The sequence below is a fragment of the Procambarus clarkii genome, chromosome 47 (genome assembly GCF_040958095.1).
Source record: "Procambarus clarkii isolate CNS0578487 chromosome 47, FALCON_Pclarkii_2.0, whole genome shotgun sequence".
In the NCBI taxonomy this organism is placed as follows: Eukaryota; Metazoa; Arthropoda; class Malacostraca; order Decapoda; family Cambaridae; genus Procambarus; species Procambarus clarkii.
Genome location: NC_091196.1, coordinates 30094276 through 30113916, shown reverse-complemented (window position 1 = coordinate 30113916; position 19641 = coordinate 30094276). Strand labels below are relative to the sequence as shown.

The following is a 19641-nucleotide window of genomic DNA, read 5'->3' as shown; positions in this document are numbered from 1 at the left end:
AGAGCTTTCAATGCTCACTTATTTCTTATTTCTCTTTCTTTCCTTCTGTATTTCTTCTCTGATTTGACTGGATAAATTTCCATTCTCCGGTCGTTGTTTGAGCTGGTTTGCAGCGTGTTTGTACAATGTCGCAGGGCTTCATAATATATATATATATATATATATATATATATATATATATATATATATATATATATATATATATATATATATATATTGTGACGGTAACGCGTTGGTGTTCGGCTGTTTAAGGCTAGGGGTATGGCCTCGTCACATAGTTATAAAAAAAAAATAGAAAAACTGGAACTTCGTCTGTGGTAAGGTAAGGAGAAGACACACAAAACACAAGTAAACTTTAACAATTAAATTTTAATTACGTTAAATAAATCAAAACATGAAAAAATGGACAAACAAATTCGTATAATAAAATTAATCAATCAAAATAATAAGAGTAATTAAATGACACAATGAAAAGTTACGTTAAGACAAAATAACAAGAAGTGCAATACAAAAATAAAGGGAAGGTGCTGGAATATTGGCTTTAAGCTACCACCTCTCTCAGTATACGCTAACGTCTAGCCGGGAGGAGTGGTAACCGCGGAAGCACAGAATATTCTGAGGTCTGAGGTCGTGGCGACCCCAGACATCAAGTAGTATGGGGGGCGAGTGCAGTTGCAGCCAGACCGGCGACCAATCAGCGGAGCCGGTAGCGATCAACAGGTAGTTTGGCGGTTTGAGTCTGAACAGGTGTTCCTGGCTGCATACGTTTTGCGCTCTGGCAAACCTTGGAGATGTTGTTGTCGTTGTTGGACATTTCTTCCCTAGTAGTTTTATATAATTTCAACGACGTAATTGTGGAGGGAAGAGCAGGCTCAATCTCTTGAAGGAGATTATCGTCACAATATATATATATATATATATATATATATATAATGTCGTACCTAGTAGCCAGAACGCACTTCTCAGCCTACTATGCAAGGCCCAATTTGCCTAATAAGAAAAGTTTTCATGAATTAATGGTTTTTCGTCTACCTAACCTAACCTAACCTAACGTTTTCGGCTACCTAACCTAACCTAACCTATAAAGATAGGTTAGGTTAGGTAGGGTTGGTTAGGTTCGGTCATATATCTACGTTAATTTTAACTCCAATAAAAAAAAATTGACCTCATACATAATGAAATGGGTAGCTTTATCATTTCATAAGAAAAAAATTAGAGAAAATATATTAATTCAGGAAAACTTGGCTTATTAGGCAAATCGGGCCTTGCATTGTAGGCTGAGAAGTGCGTTCTGGCGACTAGGTACGACATATATATATATATATATATATATATATATATATATATATATATATATATATATATATATATATATATATATATATATACAAATGTGAGCAATATTTCGGTCGCGTTGGTAAGTGAGCGCCCTTTTTTGCACACTGGCACTTAAGTGACTTGCAGATTAGTCACTCCTTAGGCTTGAAATGACAGGTAATGAAGCAGCTCAAGGTAATTGCCGTCCGAAAATACCCTCAGAGACCGGCATTTGACACCGTAAAGTGCAGAAGAATCCATCAGTCACTTTAATTTACAGTTGAGAAGCAGCCGAACGACCGACCTCCTTAACATCCGGGCGCCGAAAAAAAATTAGCATAGCTTATAAGTTGAAGTAATATATTTTTCCATTCGTATAAGAACATGTTCGGTGGGCTAAATGGTCCCCTGGTTATCTGCTCCCCTGTCGTAAAGTTCCCAGCTAAGCATAATTTTGCCATCGGGACTGACTCATGAGAGGTGGGGGACATCTTGCTTTGATTCTTTTGACTTCGTTTCGACTGGATCCTGTGTCTGGAATTTTGACTGGATCCTGTGTTTGGAATTTTGACTGGATCCTGTGTCTGGAATTTCGACTGGATCCTGTGGCTGGAATTTCGACTGGATCCTGTGTCTGGAATTTCGACTGGATCCTGTGTCTGGAATTTCGACTGGATCCTGTGTCTGGAATTTCGACTGGATCCTGTGTCTGGAATTTCGACTGGATCCTGTGGCTGGAATTTCGACTGGATCCTGTGTCTGGAATTTCGACTGGATCCTGTGTCTGGAATTTCGACTGGATCCTGTGTCCAGAATTGAACATATCTTCCAGTTTTAAAAATCTCGATCGTAATTTTTATCTTTTAAGGATAAGGATTTGGCTTTCTTACCCAAACGTAATATCCTTTTCAGGGGGCGAATTATTAACTAGTTAATATTTTAAAAAAAAGGTGAGTTAGAGGAACAGGTTATTTTATGAGTAAACGTTATAAATTTATTGATCAAGAAATGTGTCTTTCGGAGCATAACAACCCAGCGGGTTTTCTTCCTATTGGGGAGTGTTGTACATGCTGTGCTATGGCGGTGTGTCCACTCACAGGATGAGTGACGCTGCCCAATACTGTCACTATGGCAGTGTGTCCACTCACAGGATGAGTGGCGCTGCCCAATACTGTCACTATGGCAGTGTGTCCACTCACAGGATGAGTGGCGCTGCCCAATACTGTCACTATGGCGGTGTGTCCACTCACAGGATGAGTGACGCTGCCCAATACTGTCACTATGGCGGTGTGTCCACTCACAGGATGAGTGGCGATGCTCAATAAACTCGCCCCTCGGGGCAAAATTTAAAAAAAATGAGGACAGTAGACTTGGGGTTTATTATTTCTATCTGGGGGGGGGGCAATACCACCCCCATGACCGCGGTTCTTGCCACCCCCCCCCCCCCCCATGGTCCCAGGCAAGGCCCACGGTCCCAGGTAAGACCCATGGACCCAGGCAAGGCCCACGCTCCCAGGGCAGGCCCACGCTCCCAGGGCAGGCCCATGCTCCCTGGTAAGGCCCATGGTCCCAGGTAAGGCCCCGTGGTCCCAGACAAGACCCATGCTCCCAGGTAAGGCCCCGTGGTCCGAGGTGAGGCCCTTGGCACCATGGGAGGCCTCCCATATCCCGTGTAGAGTATTTACGAGGAAAGCTCGTGTGATTTACCAATTAATATCGGAGGCTCGCCACGCCGACGTTGGTGAGTTAAGAGACCTGGAACACCAGCAATTGATTCGTCTTGAGGGTTCTTGAAAGAGGAAGGAGGTTTATTAGGGGTAGAGGTGCTGGAGGGGCAAGTAGGTAGGAAGCTAGGGGTGTTGGAGGGCAAGAACGGGTGCTGAAGGGCAAGAAGGGGCAAGAGGGGCTGGTTCATCAGGAAGGGTGTTTTGGCTACGTCCTCAGGATAGACTCGTTTGAGCAGCAGCCGTCCCCTCTTTCCTCCCTCTTTCCCCTCTCTTTTCTCGTATATAAGTTAATGCTATTATATATTAAATAGATGTGTAAATTAGTTAGGTTAGGTATTTAGGTTCTCTTGGTTATTATTTAAATTTGTAACCCGTCCACGGACCAAATCCATTCTATCCAGCGGTCGACCCCAAAGACGCATTCATCCATTTTAATATGCTGTTCATTCAAAACAGAACTTTTCTCAAATATAACTTAATATTGTTATATATTAGTATATTGAGTATATTTTGGCACTGGTCAGGTATATTGAATTTGAATTTTGTTGTATATTAATGGAATTTCTACATCGAAGTTTGTTGCATATGAATATTATTTAATATATAACATACCTATTTGTGTCACACAGTATCTTAAATATGATGAATATGTCTCTAAGGGACGGGAGGGGAACAGCTGTTTCTCTAAGGGGAGGGAAAGCCGTTCCTCTAACGAGCCTGTCCTAGAACGGGTTACAAGTAAATCTTTAAGTCTCGTGATAGATATCTTTTCACTGATCTTATTAATACATTTCTGACCTTTACCCACGTGGTCCCTTGTATTGTTAATTGGGCTGTTACAGTTACGGGCGGCAGGTTGTTACACCCAGCCAATAACCAATAAGACAGCAGTTAGTCCTATGACGTCACGAGAATGAGTGTGTGCGACCGGCCAATTAGGTCAGTCACCTTGGTGCAGTGGTTCGGGAAGGTGCTGTTGAGAGGGTGGAGTTTGTGGCTATTAAACACTGTGGAGGGAAGATGCGTTTCCTTGCCCTAAGGAGCGTACACGGTGGACTTTATTAACGAAGACGAACGACACTGCAATAGATAATCTAGGTAAATGTTTATATATGTATTTTTAAGCATATTTCCACCCTCTCTTATCCCTCCCTTCTCTCATTCTTCCCTCTCTCATCCCTCCCCCCTCTCTCTCGTCCCTCCCCTCTCTCTCTCTCGTCCCTCCCCTCTCTCTCTCTCTCTCGTCACCCCCCCCCCTCTCTCGTCACCCCCCCCTCTCTCGTCACCCCCCCTCTCTCTCGTCACCCCCCTCCCTCTCGTCACCCCCCCCCTCTCTCTCGTCACCCCCCCTCTCTCTCGTCACCCCCCCTCCCTCTCGTCACCCCCCCCCCTCTCTCTCGTCACCCCCCCTCTCTCTCGTCACCCCCCCTCTCTCTCTCTCGTCCCTCCCCCCTCTCTCTCTCTCGTCCCTCCCCCCTCTCTCTCTCGTCCCTCCCCCCTCTCTCTCTCGTCCCTCCCCTCTCTCTCTCTCGTCCCTCCCCCCTCTCTCTCTCGTCCCTCCCCCCTCTCTCTCTCGTCCCTCCCCCCTCTCTCTCTCGTCCCTCCCCCCTCTCTCTCTCTCGTCCCTCCCCCCTCTCTCTCTCTCGTCCCTCCCCTCTCTCTCGTCCCTCCCCCCTCTCTCTCTCGTCCCTCCCCCCTCTCTCTCTCGTCCCTCCCCCTCTCTCTCTCGTCCCTCCCCCTCTCTCTCTCGTCCCTCCCCCCTCTCTCTCTCGTCCCTCCCCCCTCTCTCTCTCGTCCCTCCCCCCTCTCTCTCTCGTCCCTCCCCTCTCTCTCTCGTCCCTCCCCGTCTCTCACCCCCCTTCCCCCGTCTCTCACCCCCCCTCCCCGTCTCTCACCCCCCCCCTCCCCGTCTCTCACCCCCCCCTCCCCCGTCTCTCACCCCCCCCGTCTCTCACCCCCCCCCCGTCTCTCACCCCCCCGTCTCTCACCCCCCCGTCTCTCACCCCCCGTCTCTCACCCCCCCTCTCTTCGTCTCTCACCCCCCCCCTCTCTTCGTCTCTCACCCCCCCTCTCTTCGTCTCTCACCCCCCCTCTCCCCGTCTCTCACCCCCCCCTTTCCCCGTCTCTCACCCCCCCCCCTCTCCCCGTCTCTCACCCCCCCCCTCTCCCCGTCTCTCACCCCCCCCTCTCCCCGTCTCTCACCCCCCCCCTCTCCCCGTCTCTCACCCCCCCTCTCCCCGTCTCTCACCCCCCCCCCCTCCCCGTCTCTCACCCCCCCCTCTCCCCGTCTCTCACCCCCCCCCTCTCCCCGTCTCTCACCCCCCCCCCCTCTCCCCGTCTCTCACCCCCCCCCTCTCCCCGTCTCTCACCCCCCCCTCTCCCCGTCTCTCACCCCCCCCTCTCCCCGTCTCTCACCCCCCCCTCTCCCCGTCTCTCACCCCCCCTCTCCCCGTCTCTCACCCCCCCCCCTCTCCCCGTCTCTCACCCCCCCCTCTCCCCGTCTCTCACCCCCCCCCTCTCCCCGTCTCTCACCCCCCCCCTCTCCCCGTCTCTCACCCCCCCTCTCCCCGTCTCTCACCCCCCCTCTCCCCGTCTCTCACCCCCCCCTCTCCCCGTCTCTCACCACCCCCCTCCTCGTCTCTCACCACCCCCCCCCTCCCCGTCTCTCACCCCCCCCTCCCCGTCTCTCACCCCCCCCCCTCTCCCCGTCTCTCACCCCCCCTCTCCCCGTCTCTCACCACCCCTCCTCCCCGTCTCTCACCACCCCCCCCCCTCCCCGTCTCTCACCACCCCCCCCCCCTCCCCGTCTCTCACCACCCCCCCCCCTCCCCGTCTCTCACCACCCCCCCCTCCCCGTCTCTCACCCCCCCTCCCCGTATCTCTCCTCCCCCCTCCCCCCTCCCTCCCTCTCTCTCCTCCCCCCTCCCTCTCTCTCCTCCCCCCTCCCTCCCTCCCTCTCCTCCCCCCTCCCTCCCTCTCTCTCCTCCCCCCTCCCTCCCTCTCTCTCCTCCCCCCGCCCTCCCTCTCTCTCCTCCCCCCTCCCTCCCTCTCTCTCCTCCCCCCTCCCTCCCTCTCTCTCCTCCTCCCTCCCTCCCTCTCCCTCCTCCCCCCTCTTCTCTCTCCCCTCCCCCCTCTTCTCTCTCCCCTCCCCTCTTCTCTCCCCTCCCTCCCCCCTCAAGGGTTACCCTCTCACTCCTCCATATTCCCCCAGCTTGTATGTACAAAACTTCGAGGAAAGCGCCACCAGCAGCTTTTTATTTTATATTCTGTGAATTTATGGGGAGTTCCCCCTCTCAGAGGCTCTCCCTCTTCCTCTACCTGTTCTGCCCTCCCTTCTCTCTTTCCTCTCTCCCTTCTCCTTTCTCTCTCTCCCCTCTCCTTTCTCTCTCTCCCCCTCTCCTTTCTCTCTCTCCCCCTCTCCTTTCTCTCTCTCCCCCTCTCCTTTCTCTCTCTCTCCCCGTCTCCTTTCTCTCTCTCTCCCCGTCTCCTTTCTCTCTCTCTCCCCGTCTCCTTTCTCTCTCTCTCCCCGTCTCCTTTCTCTCTCTCTCCCCGTCTCCTTTCTCTCTCCCCGTCTCCTTTCTCTCTCTCTCCCCGTCTCCTTTCTCTCTCTCTCCCCGTCTCCTTTCTCTCTCTCTCCCCCTCTCCTTTCTCTCTCTCCCCCTCTCCTTTCTCTCTCTCCCCCTCTCCTTTCTCTCTCTGCCCCTCTCCTTTCTCTCTCTCTCCCCGTCTCCTTTCTCTCCCTCTCCCCGTCTCCTTTCTCTCCCTCTCCCCGTCTCCTTTCTCTCTCCTGATTCCTCTTTTTTCTGGTATCTAACATCAGCTCATCAGGAAGCCTCTCCCAAGAAAGTCATCCATACGATGAGCTTATGATTTGCTTTTATTAGTAATAAAGCATTATTGAGGGGTTAGTAGGAAGATGAAGGCTGGAGTCGCGTGGGTTTTCAGAGCCTCCATGCTGTCGGTTGGCTTGATTTAATGTGTCTAAGTGTTGAACAGACGTGTGTAAGTGTTGAACAGACGTGTGTAAGTGTTGAACAGACGTGTGTAAGTGTTGAACAGACGCGTGGCTACGTGGTGAACAGACGCGTGGCTACGTGGTGAACAGACGCGTGGCTACGTGAGGAACAGACTCGTGTCTGTGTTCAACAGACGCGTATCGTCTCTTTTTCTCTCTCCTCGTTTCTATCTCCTCTTTTCTGGTCTCGTTTCTGTCTACTCTTTTCTCTCTCTTCTTTTCTCTCTTTTTTTTCTCTCTTTTCTTTTCTCTCTCCTCTCTCATCATCTCCTCTCTCATCATCTCCTCTCTCCTCTTTTCTCTCTCCTCTCTCATCATCTCCTCTCTCATCATCTCCTCTCTCCTCTTTTCTCTCTCCCCTTTTCTCCCTTCTCTCTCCTATTCTCCCATCTTCCCCTTTGTCCTCTCTCTCTCCCCTCTCTCCCCTCTCTCTCTCCTCTCTCTCTCTCTCCCCCTCTCTCTCCCCTCTCTCCTCTCTCTCTCTCTCCCCTCTCTCTCTCTCTCCTCTCCCCTCTCTCTCTCTCTCTCCTCTCTCTCTCCTCTCTCTCTCTCTCTCCTCTCTCTCTCTCCTCTCTCTCTCTCTCTCTCTCTCTCCTCTCTCTCTCTCTCTCTCTCTCTCCTCTCTCTCTCTCTCTCTCTCTCTCTCTCCTCTCTCTCTCTCTCTCTCTCTCTCTCTCTCTCTCTCTCTCTCTCTCTCTCTCTCTCTCTCTCTCTCCTCTCCTCTCTCCCTCCCCCCCTCCTTCCCCCCAACGCATTAATGCTTCCTCAGAACAAACACTCGAGTGTCACTTGAGCGTTCCCCTCTCCCGTCACATCCAGGAAGAGTAGCGCTTGCCCTCCCTTCCCTCTCACCTCTCCCTCCCTTCCCCTCTCACCTCTCCCTCCCTTCCCCTCTCACCTCTCCCTCCCTTACCTTACACATCCTCTTCCCTTTCTCTACCTCTTTCTCTATTCTCTCTCACCTCTACCACATCCTCGACCATTATTCCCTCTCCCACATCCTCGACCATTATTCCCTCTCCCACATCCTCGACCATTATTCCCTCTCCCACATCCTCGACCATTATTCCCTCTCCCACATCCTCGACCATTATTCCCTCTCCCACATCCTTTTCTCTGTACCCACTCATCTCCAATCCTTTCCAATCCAACTATCCTTCTTTCTACATTTCATCTCCTTCCCTTCCATATCATCTCCTCCTTTCCTGCCCAACCACTTGAGCTGGACGGTAGTGCAACGGTTTTGCGTCATGCGGGTCGGCGTTCAATCCCCGACCGTCCAAGTGGTTGGGCACCATTCCTTCCCACCCCCGTCCCATCCCAAATTCTCAGTGTTATATAGTCGTAAAGGCTTGGAGCTTTCTCCTGATAGTTCCTTTCCTCCTTTTCTTTCACCTCTTCCTCCTTATTTTCCTAATCACCTTCCATCCTAGAACTGAGGAAACTTCATGAAGCCTATTAAACCATATGCAGCCGTTCTTTTTTTTTTTTTATCTTTCTAACTCGTTCGTGTTTCTGTATAGCCTTCACATGAAACAATCAAGTGATTCCAGGTCTATTGAATGTTGCCGGAAATTTGTTCCACAGATCATCCCCCCTTTCCCTTTTCTCAACCGGTATTTACCCAGGTCTTTCCTGATTTTTTTTAATTATTTCAAATTTTGAATTATCCTTTGTTTCGTGTTCTATTTAGTTTTGATGACTTATTAATCTCTCTCTCTCCTTCTTTTTATATTTCTTTAACCATTTGTATATCTGAATTATGTCTCCCGTTAAACTTCGCGCTTCTAGTGAATGTAAATTAGGGTTCGTAAATTAGGATGTGTAAATTAGGGTTCGTAAATTAGGATGTGTAAATTAGACGCTTCGTATGAAACTTGTTTAATTCCTGGGATTAACTTTGGCAGCCTTCCCTGAACTCGTTCAAAGTGATTTTGTCAATAGCCTGGCGACCCCAAATTTAGCCACATGATCTAAATAGGGCGTAACAAGAGCAGGATATAGCTGGAGAATAATTCTCGCTCCCTTTATTTTTTTCTTTCTCACTTCCTCTTTCTCTCTCACTTCTACTTTCTTGCTCTCTCGCATTTCCACTCTTTTGCTCGGTCTCATTTCCACTCTCTTGCTCTCTCTCCTTTTCAATCCCTCCCTTCCCCACTCACTTCCACTCCCTCCCATCTCCTCCATCCCTTCTTTCAGGTTCCCCCTCCAATAAGTCCACTACGGGCTCGCCATAGCCCGTGCTACTTGGAACTTTTTGTTCCAGATAGCGAATCTTCAACAACAACAACAACAACATCCTCCAATATTTCTCCTTTGTCTCCCTTTTCCTATTTTTATTTCCACTCTTGCTCCTCTTCCATTCAACTCCTCCCTATTTTCTCCCTTCTCCCTATTTTCTCCCTTCTCCCTATTTTCTACCTTTTCCCTATTTTCTCTCTTCTCCCTTCTCCCTATTTTGTCTCTTCTCCCTATTTTGTCTCTTGTCCCTATATTTTCTCTTCTCCCTATTTTCTCTTCTCCCTATTTTCTCTCTTCTCCCTATTTTCTCTCTTCTCCCTATTTTCTCTCTTCTCCCTTCTCCCTATTTTCTTCTATTTTATTCCTCCCGATTTTCTTCATTCTCCCTATTTTTTCCTCTCCCTATTTTCGCCATCTCCGCCATTTCTTTCCTCCATGAACCTTCAACCCAACACCACTCTCTTCACCCCATCACCTGAACCCCATACCCCTGTGCCCAATCTCCTCTCCCCCCCCCCCCTCCCCCCATTTTGTCTCCTAACCCTATCCTACGCGCGTTTAAGTACTTCCTCCTCAAACCCCCTTCCTCCCGCCCCCCCCCCTCCCAGCGAACCCCCATTTGAACATCTCATTCTACCCCCCCCCCTCCCCCTCTCCCACCACCACCTCATTCCCTGAGCTAATTGTCAAGCAAACGTTAATCTATTTCCGGAATAATAAGTCTATTTTCCCCTTGACGTATACTGACATACTTCAAATTAAAATTGGTTTAACTCGGTAAAATTGCTTTACTGAGAATTATTTTATATACACTATATATAAATGTAATATTTTCCCTTGTATATTGATGTGAAATATGAGATATTATATTGTATATTTGTTAATAAATATAAAAATATATTCATATGAAGGGGGAAACTCGGACATTGTTACATTGTTTCATTGCACTTAATCGTTGTAGTACCCTCTATGCACCAGCGGTGTTGAAGACGAGTTACATACACTGTTGCCCAGTGAATCACCCAATTTGAGTTTGGCTGTAGTGTCCATTGCATGGGAAGTAGGTCCCTTAGCGCATGTTTTTTTTTTTTTATATAAGTTTGCTTCTTATTAGTATTAGTATTAATATTGTAATTAATTTTATTTTATTGTATAATTAGTTATAAATATAATTTACGTAGATGTCGGTTATTTATTGTTTTTAGATACACCACTGGATAAGTTATAAGTCAGCTGGGAGACAGTAAAGACCTTTACTACATTCATATAATAAATGGCTTTACTTTTATTAGAGTTGATTGTTAAAAAGCGTCCAGTGGTTTGAATTGCCATTGATGAAAGTAAAAGTTGTGTAAGTTGTGATATCTATACGTGGCATTGATGACAAATGACCGTATTTATAGTTTGCGGAATTGATATCAATAAAGGAGAAAAAGAAAACAGGTGATGATATGTGTCTGGACAAATTATACGTCTTGCTGGACAAAAGCAGCGAGTCGGTCTGCATGTGGAGCACCGCAAATCGTGGAGGGGGGGAGGGGGAAGGGAAGATGGCGTGGACACTAAATTAAAGGGAAACCACTCTGAATACTAAACATGAATTTGCAATTTTCCTTGCATTATTCACAGAAAAACATTGTGCAGAAAATCATTAACTTGCAACAGTTCAGCTGCTTTTTTTTTGGGGGGGGGGGGGAGAGAAAATGAGGCCCCATCACAAACTGCTGTTATCACTGATGGTTGGTGGTTAAGCCTGGGAGGTGAATTGAAGCGCTTTGAAGAACAGCACGATGAAATATTGGCTTTTATGAAACCGAAAGAAATGGTGGATATACATGAAGTGAAGTATAATTAAAGGGTTCTAGATCGAGCTTTCACGGTGAAATTCACGGATTTCATAAATTACCTGAACACGAAGATTCAAGGTCGCAATAGATTGGCAAGAGATTTATGACTATTTGTACCTTAAAGATGAAAGTAAAGCTTTTTTTATTTTTAAAGGCAACTTGTAGCGTAATCATTCTCATTTTGTAATCTAGTAAAGCTGGGCAAGACATCCCAGAGTTCATGTTAATTTCCCACACGGAGATGAAGTTGCTGGTGGCGTAGTGGTGTAACACTCGCCCCCGCGAGCAATTTTGTCAGGGTTCGAGAGCTGGCCAGGGAGGATTGAATGCGCGTCAGACCCTATAACGGGTCGCCTGTGTTCATCCAGCAGTAATTGGGTGCCTGGATGTTGAACCCATTGGCAGGTTGGGTTTCAGGGGAAAACTAGTAGGGTGAGTGGGTTACCCTGAGTTATGGGGGAATGATAGCTTACAGGGTGCTATGACCAACCCGTCCTCTTAAAAATAACATCACTTTTCGCTGGTATGCGCGCTATGGCCAAGTTTGGACGTAATTTGCAATGAAATCGACTCACAAAAGTGACGTACTGTCCCGTTTTCTGTTTGAGTCGTCCGGCTTACTCGGCAAGCTTAGAAGAGGATTCTTTCCATTAACGTTTTTCATACCGTTTTGAAACTTTATGAGAATTTCCTGCACACCTAACCTATCAGAGGACCCTTAACTTACTGGTGTTGAAAAAAAAAATCCCAAATTTATATTAATTTTTTTCACTTTCAAATTACGTCCATATTCGGCCATACGGGCTTGTCTTCTACTGTTCCTGTAACTACCCCAGTAATTCCTGTACCCACCTATGTTTCTGTACTCACCTGAGTAATTCCTGTACTCACCTGAGTAATTCTTGTACCCACCTGAGTAAAAACAAAAAATTATGCAGCAAGATTTTTAAATGAATGCGTTTCACAAAAGATTCACCAATTGTAACATCTTCGAGAAAGATGTCTCCACTTTGAACCCCCCCTTTCCCAACAGGTGTTAACGAAGTGTTATAGATATTTGTTAACTAGAAATAGCCAAAATGCGCCTCTAATTTGGGGAGGAGACAATTTTTGAGTGTTGATATTGGCACATTTTATAAATACCTGGAATTAAGTTTATATTTAGATTCACACTGAGCTGCTCTTTTCTTTTCTCCTGTAATGAGGATTAATACATCTCAGCTTCGTTCTCATTTGTTACAGAATGCGATGCAATGAGCCAGACCAAGAAGCGGCAAGCGCCAGGACGCAGTATAAGGTAAATATATTTAATATTAATGTTCTTTCACGAGTGTTTAAACACGCTGGTCCCATAGAGGGCTTGGGGGGGGGGAGGTCTTTCTGGTCACAAGGCTGCATCATGAAGAAACATATGAGATCTGGCGGACCATAACAAATGAGTTTTAACAACCCCTGCTCTGCACTTACAAGACCAACCTTGGAATATATAGACACTAGAGCAACCTTGGAATATATAGACACTAGAGCAACCTTGGAATATATAGACACTAGAGCAACCTTGGAACATATACACGCTACGCTAGAGCAACCTTGGAACATATGCACGCTAGAGCAACCTTGGAACATATACACGCTAGAGCAACCTTGGAACATATGCACGCTAGAGCAACCTTGGAACATATACACGCTAGAGCAACCTTGGAACATATGCACGCTAGAGCAACCTTGGAACATATGCACGCTAGAGCAACCTTGGAACATATGCACGCTAGAGCAACCTTGGAACATATGCACGCTAGAGCAACCTTGGAACATATGCACGCTAGAGCAACCTTGGAACATATGCACGCTAGAGCAACCTTGGAACATATGCACGCTAGAGCAACCTTGGAACATATGCACGCTAGAGCAACCTTGGAACATATGCACGCTAGAGCAACCTTGGAACATATGCACGCTAGAGCAACCTTGGAACATATGCACGCTAGAGCAACCTTGGAACATATGCACGCTAGAGCAACCTTGGAACATATGCACGCTAGAGCAACCTTGGAACATATGCACGCTAGAGCAACCTTGGAACATATGCACGCTAGAGCAACCTTGGAACATATGCACGCTAGAGCAACCTTGGAACATATGCACGCTAGAGCAACCTTGGAACATATGCACGCTAGAGCAACCTTGGAACATATGCACGCTAGAGCAACCTTGGAACATATGCACGCTAGAGCAACCTTGGAACATATACACGCTAGAGCAACCTTGGAACATATACACGCTAGAGCAACCTTGGAACATATAGACACTAGAACAACACTGGAACATATACACGCTAGAGCAACCTTGGAACATATAGACACTAGAACAACCCTGGAACATATACACGCTAGAGTCAAAAGCAATCTTTCTATCTCTCGGTCGATTAAGGGTTTAGAGGGAGAGCCTAAGAGCCGGGGCCCAAGCTTGGCAAGTAGAGCTGTCAATTCTGAGACCCTCTGTCGCAACGACTCAAGCCGCCAGAGGGAAAAACTGTCACATGGATTGAATGCTCAACTCATCCTCAGGATATTCTCAATCCATCCTCAGCTGGATTATCTGAAATCCAGATAATGTACAAGGAGCAAGACCAAGCTTGCTGTGGTCGATCCCCAGAGACGTATTCAGTAATGTTAATTTACTGTGTAGTGGGAAAAGTATTCTTTTTTTGGCCTATAGTAAGGCTTAAGATAGGTTAGGTTGGTTAGGTTCTGGTCGTATTTGTTTATTTATGAAGTTCTCTTCATCCTAAGACCATTCCTTCCAGCGGTCGACCCCAAAGATGCCTTTGTCACTTTTAACATGCTGTTCAATTAAAATACGAATTTCTAAGGTATAAATTAATATTATAATAGCATACTGTGCATATATAGGCATTGGTTAGGTTAGGTGTTTAGGTTCTGTTGGCGATTATTTGTATTTGTAGTACGTGGGTGAAGCATTTACAGCGTTGTGGTTCGAACAAAAGTCGTCAGCCAAGCACTTGTTCCGGAAGTGTTCGGACGTCATCAGTTATAAGTAGTGTGTAAACCGCTTTTCATTCATAAACAGGGGGTTTGGCAGCTGGATTAACGAGCTTGGATCTTTGTATGCGACGACGGGTTGCAGCGAACCATTGTTTAAGAAATGTACGAACGCAGCCCGTCCTCCAAACAAAGACCCGAAAGTGACTCCATGCACTCGCCAAACCCCCTGTTTATAAATGAAAAACTGTTTACACACGACTCAACTGATTTCGTCCGAACACTTCCAAGGAACAAGTGCTTCACTGACGAATTTAGTTCAAACCACAACGCTGCAAATGCTTCACCCACGTACTTACTATAAATACAAATAATCGCCAACAGAACCTAAACACCTATGTCTATATATATGCACAATATGCTAATATATTATGATATCAATTTATATTTTAGAAAATTCCCGTTTTGAATGAACAGCATTTTAAAATTTATGAATGCGTCTGTGGGGTCGACCGCTGGATGGAATGGACTTAAGTCAAGGACGGGTTGACGAACCTCATCAATTGAGTCGTGTCTAAAGGTTATTTTCTTTCATAGACAAAGGGGGGAATTTTGGAGGCTACATGGAATTAACATTTGGCCTTTGTTGATGGACTCAATGTAAAATATTTTGTTGTATTCAAAACGAGGAATATGGCGGCTATATTAAGCACTTGGCCACATTAATAACGCTGGCTGGCAATGTGGCTTGTGAGTACTTATTGACTTGCTCACAATTTGTACCGGAATCATGAATATATAATATTTCCTTTAGAAGCACACTCTCGGGATCGATTTCAAGTTCCCCCCTCCCCCCAAAAAAATTATGCAAGTTAAATGCAGCCATTCTTCATAAAATTGGCCAAATGCTCTTTAATCAGCATGATTCAGTATTGATTATGTTCAGATCTTTCTTAAACGGAATTTTGTTCTCTTCATACGTGTGTTCGAATCGCAGCTCGCTAAACACTTCACAGTTAACAAATGGAAATGCATTAAGCAGTGATGTGGTGGAGGCTGACTCCATACACAGTCTCAAATGTAGATATGATAGAGCCAAGTAGGCTCAGGAATCTGTACACCAGTTGATTGGCAGTTGAGAGGCGGGACCAAAGAGCCAGAGCTCAACCCCCACAAGCACAGCTAGGCGAGAATACCTACTGACTACAAATAAAACCAACATAATCAAACCACCGGACCTATCCTATCCTAGCCTAACCTATCCTTGGCACAACTATTCACCAAATTAAAATACACAATAATATTTATAGATGCGTCAGAGAAACAACGTCTCGAGTGACACAGTACGTTAACGAATTCGTGATATGGGTGTCTCGACACAGCTTGCGCGGCCACAGCCTGGGACTGACTTTCTTACATGTTTTTTTTAATATAGTTGTCGGTTCTTTTCCGAAAATTAAGCACCTACTTCCTTCCCACTTAGCCTTTCTCTATTTGCCTTTCTCTAACACATTTTCTTATTTTCTTTATCTTTTTCTCACTGTCTTATTCTCTCCCTCTTTCAATCTGTCACTAAATCTCTCCCCCTGCCTCCTTCCCTCCCTCCACTCCCCTCTTCCACCTCCACTCCCCTCTTCCCCCTCCATTCTCCTCTTCCCCCTCCATTCTCCTCTTCCCCCTCCCTCTCGTTTCTCTTTCCCCTTCTCTTTGTCACACACACACACACACACACACACACACACACACACACACACACACACACACACACACACACACACACACACACACACACACACACACACGAGAGATAAGACACTCGTGTCCCAGGATGCGCGTCATGGAGAGCCACAGCTGACATGATAAACATTCCCACATGTCTATGCTTGTATCCAGCTGACACCCAGCCAGGAGGAGGACCACAGACGAGGTGGAGAGCCGTCCACACTCCCACCCTCGTGCTCGACCAGCACCACAAGGAAGCTGCCCCTCTCTCCCACCCTCGTGATCGACCAGCACCACAAGGAAGCTGCCCCTCTCTCCCACCCTCGTGCTCGACCAGCACCACAAGGAAGCTGCCCCTCTCTCCCACCCTCGTGATCGACCAGCACCACAAGGAAGCTGCCCCTCTCTCCCACCCTCGTGCTCGACCAGCGCCACAAGGAAGCTGCCCCTCTCTCCCACCCTCGTGCTCGACCAGCACCACAAGGAAGCTGCCCCTCTCTCCCACCCTCATGCTCGACCAGCACCACAAGGAAGCTGCCCCTCTCTCCCACCCTCGTGCTCGACCAGCACCACAAGGAAGCTGCCCCTCTCTCCCACCCTCGTGCTCGACCAGCACCACAAGGAAGCTGCCCCTCTCTCCCACCCTCGTGCTCGACCAGCACCACAAGGAAGCTGCCCCTCTCTCCCACCCTCGTGCTCGACCAGCACCACAAGGAAGCTGCCCCTCTCTCCCACCCTCGTGCTCGACCAGCACCACAAGGAAGCAGCCCCTCTCTCCCACCCTCGTACTCGACCAGCCTATTAGACTATTTTACAGGAACTTCTTTTCGACGGCTCATGAAACGGAGGAAAGGTCCTGAAAAATATTATTGATAGGAACGTTAACCCCTACAGACATAAATCAGAAAATACAATTGACAATTTACTATAAATGGAAAAGAACGGCCAACCTACTCATGAAAAACTCCCCACACACCAAACAGAACGCCTTGAAAGAAACAAACGTCGTCTATGGCTTCACATGCCCACTTGGGCACTGTAAGCCCCAGAGAACTCAGTATATAGGCAAGACAACAACGTCTCTTTCCAGGTGATTAACAATGCATAAACAACAGGGAGCCATCAAGGAACACACAATCTCTTCTCACAACCAGACCATCACCAGAGAAATCTTAACAAACAGCACATAAATCATCGATAGATACAGCGATAGCAGGAGACTCGACATCAGCAAGGCGCTACACATAAAAAAGTCAACACCTAGCAATCAACAGCTAATTAATGCACAACTATATTACCTATATTCCACCTACTTAAGGACCCCGAATCAACCTAGAAGCAGAAAGAGGAGTTATGGGCCAATAGGCCTTTTGCAGTTCCGTTCTTATGTTTTCATACCCAATTTACACTCATTGTTTCGTGTTCTGTCTTGTGTTTGTTACCTCACCCAAAACGTTTGTGCCATATCACCTCACCCAAAAACGAGTATAAGTACAATGAATTTGTATGTGTGTAAACTAAGTCTTCGAAATTGTAATAAGAATTTCGAAACGTGTTCAGGCGTCAGACCATAAATAAAAATGAATTTTGGGGAATTGATATTTCAATTACCATCGACAGTGAAGAGAAACATAAGAAATATTGAGAAAATTCATGTTAGAATTATTAATCTTACCTTTTCGGTCATATTCACCAACATATGTTTACAAGAAAGACTGCTACCAAAATATATATTATATATATATATATATATATATATATATATATATATATATATATATATATATATATATATATATATATATATATATATATATATAATATATATATAAATATATATATATATATATATATATATATATATATATATATATATATATATATATATATATATATATATAATGTCGTACCTAGTAGCCAGAACGCACTTCTCAGCCTACTATGCAAGGCCTGATATGCCTACTAAGCCAAGTTTTCCTGAATTTTATATTTTCTCTAATTTTTCTCTTATGAAATGATAAAGCTACCTATTTCATTATGTATGAGGTCAATTTTGTTTTATTGGAGTTAAAATTACCGTAGATATATGACCGAACCTAACGAACCCTACCTAACCTAACCTATCTTTATAGGTTAGGTTAGGTAGCCGAAAAAGTTAGGTTAGGTTAGGTTAGGTTAGGTTAGGTAGTCGAAAAATAAATAATTCATGAAAACTTGGCTTATTAGGCAAATTTGGACTTGCATACTAGGCTGAGAAGTGCGTTCTGGCTACTAGGTACGACATATATATATATATATATATATATATATATATATATATTTATATATATATATTTATATATATATATATTATATATATATTATATATATATATATATATATATATATATATATATATATAGGGGTACCATCTCTGGTGCAAGGTAGTATAATATATATATATATATATATATATATATATATATATATATATATATATATATATATATATATATATATATATATATATATAATATGTCGTACCTAGTAGCCAGAACGTACTTCTCAGCCTACTATGCAAGGCCCGATTTGCCTAATAAGCCAAGTTTTCATGAATTAGTTGTTTTTCGACTACCTAACCTACCTAACCTAACTTTTTTGGCTACCTAACCTAACCTAACCTATTAAGATAGGTTAGGTTAGGTTAGGTAGGGTTGGTTAGGTTCGGTCATATATCTACGTTAATTTTAACTTCAATAAAAAAAATTGACCTCCTACATAATGAAATGGGTAGCTTTATCATTTCATAAGAAAAAAATTAGAGAAAATATATTAATTCATGAAAACTTGGCTTATTAGGCAAATCGGGCCCTGCATAGTAGGCTCAGAAGTGAGTTCTGGCTACTAGGTACGACATATATATATATATATATATATATGTCGTACCTAATAGCCAGAACGCACTTCTCAGCCTACTATTCAAGGCCCGATTTGCCTAATAAGCCAAGTTTTCATGAATTAATGTTTTTTCGTCTACCTAACCTACCTAACCTAACCTAACCTAGCTTTTTTTGGCTACCTAACCTAACCTTACCTATTAATATAGGTTAGGTTAGGTTAGGTAGGGTTGGTTAGGTTCGGTCATATATCTACGTTAATTTTAACTCCAATAAAAAAAAATTGACCTCATACATAGAGAAAAGGGTTGCTTTATCATTTCATAAGAAAAAAATTATAGTAAATATATTAATTCAGGAAAACTTGGCTTATTAGGCAAATCGGGCCTTGAATAGTAGGCTGAGAAGTGAGTTCTGGCTACTAGGTACGACATATATATATATATATATATATATATATATATATATATATATATATATATATATATATATAAAATATAATATAATCATTAACGTGAACCTCCACGTACCAAGCTGCAGCTACCGTGAAGGCTGAACAACTGTGGGTGTGAGTATTTCCACACATTACATAGTTACTTCTCCGTTCAACACGATCGCGAGTGAGTTATCATGCATGCCGACCGTGTCTCCCAAGACCTTCACTCACTGAACGATCCCAGCGACGAGGTGGCCCCCGCGAGCGACGAGGGAGGCCCCCCGCGAGCGACGAGGGGCCCTTGAGCAAGGAGACAATAGGGAAGGAATAGCAACATCTCAATGTTGCTCATCTTGATTTATTTTTGAGATGCATGAGAGATTTGTATAGTGAAGGTGTTGGGAGATAATTATGATGTAGGAGTGAAGTCGACCAATGAGAAACATGTTTTTTTGCGT

The 19641-nt window shown here is 45.3% G+C and overlaps 1 protein-coding gene across 1 annotated transcript in view; it reads left to right on the top strand.

The window, feature by feature from the left end:
* The first annotated feature begins 3974 nt into the window (after window positions 1-3974).
* LOC138350784 (uncharacterized) overlaps window positions 3975-19641 on the top strand; it is a 306416-nt gene continuing 290749 nt past the window's right edge. Inside the window, exons 1-2 of the mRNA XM_069302195.1 lie at window positions 3975-4142; window positions 12390-12446. Coding sequence (XP_069158296.1) covers window positions 12391-12446 — 56 coding nt within the window. The 5' untranslated portion in view covers window positions 3975-4142; window position 12390. The remainder of the gene's footprint in view (window positions 4143-12389; window positions 12447-19641) is intronic.